The sequence below is a fragment of the Cebus imitator genome, unplaced genomic scaffold (assembly GCF_001604975.1).
Source record: "Cebus imitator isolate Cc_AM_T3 unplaced genomic scaffold, Cebus_imitator-1.0 Scaffold4, whole genome shotgun sequence".
Classification (NCBI taxonomy): domain Eukaryota; kingdom Metazoa; phylum Chordata; class Mammalia; order Primates; family Cebidae; genus Cebus; species Cebus imitator.
Window position 1 is genome coordinate 912,504 of NW_016107319.1, and position 8,939 is coordinate 921,442.

Genomic DNA, 8,939 nt, shown 5'->3' on the forward strand with positions numbered 1-8,939 from the left:
TCTTCTGCTTGATCAATTCAGCTGTTGAAACTTGCGTGTGCTTCACGAAGTTCTTGTGCTGTGTTATTCAGCTCCATCAAGTCGTTTGTTTGTCTCTGCACTGGTTATTCTAGTTAGCATTTCATCTAACCTTTTTTTCACAGTTCTTAGTGCCCTTGCGTTGGGTTAGAACATGCTCCTTTAGTTTGGAGAAATTTGTTATTACCCACCTTCTGAAGCCTGCTTCTGTCAATTTGTCAAACTCATTCTCCACCCAGTTTTGTTCCCTTGCTGGTGAGCAGTTGTGATCCCTTGGATGAGAAAAGGCATTCTGGTTTTTGCAGATATCTGCCTTTTTGTGCTGGTGGCTTCCCATCTTTGTGGATTTACCTATCCTTGGTCTTTGAAGTTGGTAACTTTGGATTGGGTCTCTGAGTGGATGTCCTTTCTGTTGATGTTGAAACCATTTCTTTCTTTCAGTTTTCTTTCTAACAGTTAGGTCCCTCTGCTGCAGGTCTACTGGAGTTTGCTGGTCATCCACTCCAGACCCTGCTTGCCTAGGAATCACTAGCCAGGGCTGCAGAAGAGCAAAGATGCTGCCTGTTCCTTCCTCTGGTAGCTTCGTCTCAGAGGGGTACTCACCACATACCAGCCAGAGCTCTCCTGTATGAGGTGTCCATCAACCCCTACTGGGAGTTATCTCCCAGTCTGGATACACAGGGGTCAGGGAGCCCCTTGAGGAGGCAGTGTGTCCCTTATCAGAGCTCAAGAGCTGTGCCAGGAGATTGTGGCTCCCTTCAGAGCTACTGGGTCGGGAGGTTTAAGTCTGCTGAAGTTGAACCCGTAACTGCTCCTTTTCCCAGGTGCTCTGTCACAGGAAGGTGGGGCCTCTATATTTAAGTCTCTGATGGGCTGCTGCCTTTTTTCAGAGATGCCCTGCCCAGCAAGAATGGAGTCCAGTGACACAGTCTACCTGCAGAGGCCTCGCTGAGCTGCTGTCGGCTCTGCCCAGTTGCTGTGTAAACTTGCCAGCGACTTTGTTTACACAGACAAGGTTAAAACTACCTACCCAAGCCTGAGCAATGGCAGATGCCCCTCCCTGCCCTGAGCTCGAGCATTCCAGCTGGAGCTGAGACTGCTGTGTTTGCTGGCTGCGAGAATTTCAAGCCAGTGGATCTTAGCTTGCTGGTCCTCCTGGGGGTGGGAGCCTACAAGCCAGATCACTTGGGTCCCTGGCTTCAGCCCCTTTTTTTTCAGGGGAATGAACAGTTCTGTCTGTCTGGCATTCCAGGAGCCCCTGGGGTATGAGGGGGGGGAAAAAACTGCTGTGGCTAAAATGGCTGCCCGTTTTTTTTTTTTCTTGTTTTTTTTAAAACGGGGGGTTTCACCATGTTGATCAGGCTGGTCTTGAACTCCCGACCTCAGGTGATCCCCCTGCCTTGGCCTCCAAAGTGCTCGAATTACAGGTGTAAGCCACCACACCCGACCGGCTGCCCAGTTTTGTGCTGGAAACCTGGGGCGCTGGTGTTTAGGCACTGGAGGGAATCTCCTGGTCTTTGGATTGTGTAAACCATGGGAAAAGTGCAGTATCTGAGCCAGAGTGTCAGGAAGAGTCCCTACTGGCTTCCCTCGGCTAGGAGAGGGAGTTCTCTGGCCCCTTGCACTTCCTGGGTCAAGCAGTGCCCCACTCTACTTTGGCTCGTCCTTCTTCAGCTGCACCCACTGTGTAACCAGTCCCAATGAGATGAACCAGGTACTTCAGCTGAAAATGTGAAGATCACCCACCTTCTGTGTCACTCTCACTGGGAACTGCACCCCAGAGCTGTTCCTATTCGGCCATCTTGGCAGAAACCCTAATATCTATTTCATAGAAATGTTGTGAGGATTAAATGAGCTAATGGACTAGTGCATGTTAAAGGTGGAGAAAATAAGCACATACATGTTTGGTAGTGTCAGCAGCTATTTATTTTTGGGCTTTCTAATTGGTACATGTCAGTAGAAGATAGAGCAATGATCTGAATTCAAGTACAGTTGTCCCTTATACTTGGGTGTCCTTGGGGGATTGGTTCTGGACCTCCCACCCTCACCCCAGGGTTAAAAAAAAGTCATTGTTGCTCAAATCCCCTATATAAAATGGCACAGTATTTGCATATAACTTAGGCACATCTTCCTGTATACTTAAAATTTTCTGATTATATGTAATACCTAATACAATATAAATGCTGTGTAAATAGTTGTTACACTTTAGGGAATAATGACAAGGAAAAAAATCTGGAGATATTCAGCACAGATGCAGCCATCTTTTAAAATTTCTGAAGATTTTTTACTCATGGTTGGTAGAACCCACAGGCTCGGAGGGCCAGCTGTGCTTCGAAAACAACAGCTTGTGGCTGGGCGCAGTGGCTTACGCCTGTGATCCCATCACTTTGAGAGGCTGAGGCAGGAGGATCACGAGGTCAGGAATTTGAGACCAGCCTGGCCAACATCGTGAAATCCTTCTCTACTAAACATACAAAAAATGAGCTGGGTGTGGTGGCACGTGCCTGTAATCCCAGCTACTCGGGAGGGTGAGATGAGAGAATCTCTTGAACACAGGAGGTGGAGGTTGCAGTGGGCCAAGATTGAGGGTGAGACTCCAGCAACAGGGTGAGACTCAGTCTCAAAAAAAGAAAAAAGAAAATACTAGCTTGTGTTTTATTAGAAAGGAAATTCTGTCATAAGGAAGATGCATATGTGTTATGAAATTGGAATCTTTTATTCTGTGGTAATCCTGGCAATATTAAGGAATTAGAGCAGATTAAGGATTCAGTAGGAGACGTAGGACCAGTGGTATTGGGTTTATACTATGACTTTATGGAGAAGGATTCTTTGCCTAACTTGAATCATTTGAGAGACCTTCACTTTCAGTGTTGGGGAAGAACTTGGCCGAGCAGGAGTATGTTTGCCTAACTTTATTAAAGGAGTAGTGTTCTGTTGTTCTAGTAAAAATCTAACACTTGTGATTGAAATTGTCCCTCCTCTTCTAGAAGATTGAGCCTCAGCAGATTATAGTAAAAGCAAAAAGTTAGCCTGACTAGCTTTTTTTTTTTTTTAGGTGACAGAGTCTTGGTCTGTCGCCCATGCTGGAGTACATTGGCATGATCTTGGCTCACTGCAACCTCTACTTCCCGGGTTCAAGTGATTCTCCTGCCTCAGTTTCCTGAGCTGGGAATACAGATGCCCGCCATCACAACCAACTAATTTTTATATTTTTACAAAATTACAAAAAGAGACAGTTTCATCATGTTGGCCAGGCTGGTCTCGAACTCCTGACCTCAGGTGATCCGCTGGCCTGGGGCTCCCAAAGTGCTGAGATTATGGGCGTGAGCCACCATGCCCGGCCTCTAATTAGCATTTTTGAAAGTTTTATTTACTTTGGATGTTTTAGGGCTGAAACTGTGCTACGAACCGTGGCTGTGTTATCCAGTGGTGGCCTGAGTTCATAATAAGCCAGAACCATGATCTTGAGGCTTTTTGTATGTAGGAACTCCTGGTCTCTACTTGTTTTCCTAGTTTCTGCTCTTTATGGAATTGGGTATGGGTGGAGAGTTACTGTCTCGCTGTTTGGTAACCCCAGGTGTAATGAGTTGTCAGCCATCTATGATGAGGAAGTCTCACATTCCTGTCCTCTTTGCCTGATCTAGGTGACAATTCCTAGCTTGAGAAAAGAATTGTTTCCTTGATTACAAGATTGACTTATACAATCCTTAACTAGAAATAAGAGTGTATTACTATGTGTGTCTCTCTTAACAGATATGAAAATGGCTGTGCTTATTTCCACGAAGAGGAAAGAGAAGGACTTGCAAAGATTTGCAGGCTTGCCATTCATTCTCGATATGAAGACTTCGTAGTGGATGGGTTCAATGTGTTATATAACAAAAAGCCTGTCATATATCTTAGTGCTGCTGCTAGACCTGGCCTGGGCCAATACCTTTGTAATCAGGTAATGTGGTATAAGGGGGCTATTTTAAAGAAATAATGTCTTGTTTTATCCTGAAAAATTTTAAATTGACCTGTTTCTCTAGTTGCTGTTCTTTTTGAGTGATAGATGGTCTTATATGCTTTTGTCATATTTTTAAAAATTACTGGATTTAGAAATAAAGAATATGTGGTAGATTACCCAAGGGCAACCACAGCCAACATTTTCTTTCTTTTTTCCCAGACTTTAATCGAAGCATTTGTGTTTATATGGTTGTATTTGGCTCTTTTCACTTACACTAAAACAGGAATATATCATATTTTAGTAATAATTATTCAGAGTATATTTTTAACGCTTTCATGGTATTTCTTCAAGTGATTATATAGTAATTTAACTGTTTCCCTTTTGGATAATTAAAAGTGTTTGCATTCTTTTGCTTTCTGTGACCATTTTCAGGTCATGCTCTTTGTGTAGTGCTGTTACGGACTTCTCTGTGCATAAAGCTCTTTCCGTATTTTATTTAGAGTTAGGGTCCTCAGATGGATTTTCAGAGTCAATCTAGAATTGCTGGATCAAAGAGCATGGCCATTTTTAAAGTTCATGGTGCTTCTAGACCAAGTGCGGGGACTACATTGAGATAAGACATTGTTTTAACCCTCTTTACTAAGAACATTTGAAAGCAAAACCCATAGGGTTGGAGGGTTCCTCTTTTGTAAGCTGTAGGATTCCCAGTGGGGTGTATGGGAGACGCTCATTGACTTTTAAATTGATTCTGAACTGTGATCACCGGTGACAAGAAATCATGTCTTCTTCTTGAGAGTGTACAAAATGGGGAGTTTAATAATAATCCAATGAAACATGAAATAACACTTAGTGTCTACTGCAAGCCAGGCTCTCGTGGACCCAAGGCTGTTTGGGGAGAACAGTTTAACCTTCAAAAGATGTGTGAGAGTGTTGTTTTGAGAAAGGCAGCCGGCAGAGCATCATATGTAAGATGGTTATGTTCATGTTTCTTAAAGTGTGTGTACCCTTTATACCTATGTGTTTGTACCTAGAAAAAGATATACATTTATACCTAGAAAATATCAGAAAGGTTGTGTATTAAACTGTTAACAGGGGTAGATTGGTGGCTTATAGGGTAGGAGGCTAGGCATTTTCACTTTTAATTCCAGTATTTTTTTGATAATTTGTTTTACTTGGATGTGACGTTCATAATTTTTTTTTTTTTTTGAGATGGAGTTTCACTCATGTTACCCAGGCTGGAGTGCAATGGCGCGATCTGGGCTCACCGCAACCTCCGCGTCCTGGGTTCAGGCAATTCTCCTGCCTCAGCCTCCTGAGTAGCTGGGATTACAGGCACGCACCACCATGCCCAGCTAATTTTTTGTATTTTTGGTAGAGACGGGGTTTCACCATGTTGACCAGGATGGTCTCGATCTCTTGACCTCGTGATCCACCCGCCTCGGCCTCCCAAAGTGCTGGGATTACAGGCTTGAGCCACCGCACCCGGCCCATAATTTTTTAAAAAAATTCTTAAAGGAGCAAAATGTGCTTGTTAAATTTTTGGTCTTTGAATGATACCAAGTCTTAGTCACACTGCGCAATATGCTGCAACTGTTTACGATTCCTAAATCTAGAAACTCCTCAAGGACTTGGAAGCTAAAAATGAAGAATATGAAATTAAGTTGACTGTCATTGTCTCCGTGCATAACACTGACTTTGCTTCTCTTGAGAAATGTACATCTGCTAATCCATATTTATTACTTTTTAGGGGTGGGCGGACCCACAAATAAGATACTGTTCTTTGAATGCCTTTAGCTGGTGTTATTTACCAGTAATGCTTGGAGAAAGACTCCAAAACTACCCCCACTGACTACTTAGTTGTTGCTCTGTTTGCAAAAGTGTTTCTGTTATATTCTAGAATATACCAAAGATAGTTGCTTGACTCATTTAGAAAATTTTACGTTATATCCTCTTATGAGGCACTTGGAAATTCACCCTTTCTTTTTTGGCTTGGCTTTCTAAATGTACTTTAACATCTATTTATAATATTAAGAGTTCCTAAGGAGAGAGATTTTTGAGAAGAATAATCATGGCTGTCTTAGAGCCACAGCTTTTTGCAATCCGAAGTGAATGGTGCAGAGAGCTTTCTTGTCAGGTCGCGTGTTTCTTCTTGCAGCTCGGCTTGCCCTTCCCCTGCCTGTGCCGTGTACCCTGTAACACTATGTTTGGATCCCAGCATCAGATGGTGAGTTCTGCTTTTGGTTTGTAAAATAACGTGGGATTGTGTTTTGAAACTACCTTCCTTTCAAATGAAGTTCTGTTTGCTGGCCTCCAGATAATTAGTAGCTTATTCATTTATTGCATGGATGTTTCCGTCGTGTAATATATGCTTCTATTAATATGTGAATGTCCATGAAGGTTGGCTGGTATATAGGTTAGGAGCACCTGGCTTTTAAGGAGTCTTATAATTACTGTATCACCTACTTTAAGTAGAAACCTGGCAACTCAATTAAGCACCAGAAGTTTCTTCTAAACCTCGTACTTATATGAATTAGCACTGTTGCCTGGATTTATGAAAGGGCAGATTTTGAAAATGAGGTTGTTCATTGTAATCATGAGATTGACTTCTGCTTATATTTAGACATGTAGGTGATAAATCTCTCCTTAGTAATTCTAGAAGGAAAAGGAAGGGATGGATTTTAGAGTTTTGTATTTCTTTTGTCAAGGTAGTTTTATTTTCTAGTTCAGGTACATCAATGAGTAATAGTAAAGATACATTCTTGGCTGTTTTAGGGGAGTTGAGAGAACATTTCATTTAAATGTAAATGTTTAAAACCAAAGAAATGTTCCTGCATATGTACAGTGTTTACATTTAACCTTGTTTAACTGATTTTTCTAGTCTTTAAGGAAAATTGATTTTCACATCTATGATGACAGAAAACAGAAAAATTGTCAAGAGTAGGAATTGATTTGACTGATTACTTTTGAGAGTTATCTGCTTCTTTTATAAGTCATAGTTTTTCATTTTAGAGCTTTTATACGGGGCACCTCATTTTTTAATGGTTTGTTTTGGTTCCAGGATGTTGCCTTCCTGGAGAAACTGATTAAAGATGATGTAGAACGAGGAAGACTGCCCCTGTTGCTTGTTGCAAATGCGGGTAGGTAGCATGATGCTGAATCTACCATTTTGAATATATAGGAGTGAGGCTGAGTCCTTAGCCGGGCAGGGGTGGCTCATACCTGTAATCCCAGCACTTTGGGAGGCCGAAGCAGGAAGATCATGAGGTCAGGAGATCAAGACCATCCTGGCCAGCATGGTGAAACCCTGTTTCTACTAAAAGAAAAAAGAAAAAAAAAATTAGCCAGGCATGATGGTGTTCACCTGTAATCCCAGCTACTTGGAAGGCTGAGGCAAAGGAATCCCTTGAACCAGGGTGGTGGAGGTTGCATTGAGCTGAGATTGTGCCACTGCATTTCAGCTTGGCAATAGAACAGGACGACTTCTCAACCAGAAAAAAAAAAGTCTTAAGGAATGTTTGTGTGCCACATGTTTAAGATAGTCTGTATCCACATTGTAGTAAAAACTATAATAGTAAAGTTGGCTCATTAGATTTTCTTTAATCGTTGGTTTTGAAAGTTATTTTATGTGTACGTATACTTTTTCACTTAGATTGTAAATGCTTCTCTATCTTCTCCTTCATGTATTTCCTTTCTCTGTTCTAAGCTGAATTTTATTTTATTTTTTTGAGACAGTGTCTCACTCTGTTGCCCAGGCTGGAGTGCAGTGGCGCAGTCTCAGCTCATTGCAGTCTCTGCCTCCCAGGTTCAAGTGATTTTCCTGCCCCAGCCTCCTGAGTAGCTGGGATTACAGGTGCGTGGCACCATGCCCAGCTAATTTCTTATATTTTTGGTAGAGATAAGGTTTTACTATGTTGGTCAGTCTGGTCTCTTGACCTCAGGTGATCTGCCCATCTCAGCCTCCCAAAGTGCTGGGATTATAGGCATGAGCCACTGTGCCCAGTGTGAATTTAAAATGACACTTTAAGCCAGGTGTGGTGGCACGTGCCTATAGTCCCCCTACTCAGGAGACAAACAGGATGTTGGCTTAAGCCCAGAAGTTGAATAGCAGCCTGGGTAACATAGCAAGACCCCATCTCAATAAATAAATAAAAATAATTATACTGGCATTGTGAGATTGTTGTAAAAATTAAATGAGAAAATTCATAAAGTCTCTCTCACTTAAATATCTACCTTACAGGTGGCAGAGCAACTACCACTTTCTGCTCCATTTACTGTATTCAGCATCATACTTGAAATCTAAGTGAAATAGGCAAGAAAAATAAATGACATACAGATTAGAAAGGAATAAGTAAAACTGTGTTTGCAGGCATGATTGTATAGATGGAAGGTCCTAAAAAAACTAAAGAAAAGCTCCTGGAACTAATATTGGCAAATCTATCCTGCTTTCTGGATTTTTATATACTAACAAAGAACAACTGAAAATTTTATTTAAAATGTCATTTATAATGGCATCAAAAAACATGAAAAATTTATGGATAAATTTAACAAAATACATGCAAGATCTGTACATTGAAAACCAAGAATGTTACTGAGAGAAATAAGAAGACTCAAGAATGCTATGCCATACACGTGTTGGAAGACTATTAAGTCAGTTCTTCCCAAACTAACCTGTAGAATCAACTCAGTCCCTATTAAAATCTCAATAGGTGGCCGGGTGTGGTGGCTCACGCCTATAATCCCAGCACTTTGGGAGGCTGAGGTGGGTGGATCACCTGAGGTTAAGAGTTTGAGACCAGCCTGACCAGTATGATGAAACCCTGTCTTTACTGAGCATAGTGGCATGTGCTTGTAATCCCAACTACTAGGTAGGCTGAGACAGAATTGCTTGAACCTGGGAGGTAGAGGTTACAGTGAGCTGAGATCGAACCATTATACTCCAGCCTGAGCAGCAAGAAAACAAAACTCTGTCTCAAAAAAA

General features: G+C 41.8%; 1 protein-coding gene across 2 annotated transcripts in view; it reads left to right on the top strand.

Moving 5' to 3' along the window:
* The window catches only part of PDXDC1 (pyridoxal dependent decarboxylase domain containing 1), a 69,061-nt gene that overhangs the window by 32,714 nt on the left and 27,408 nt on the right, over positions 1 to 8,939 (top strand). For both annotated transcript variants that reach the window (XM_017533350.2, XM_037740165.1), the window contains exons 6-8: positions 3,772 to 3,961; positions 6,117 to 6,185; positions 7,020 to 7,098. In XM_017533350.2, coding sequence (XP_017388839.1) covers positions 3,772 to 3,961; positions 6,117 to 6,185; positions 7,020 to 7,098 — 338 coding nt within the window. The remainder of the gene's footprint in view (positions 1 to 3,771; positions 3,962 to 6,116; positions 6,186 to 7,019; positions 7,099 to 8,939) is intronic.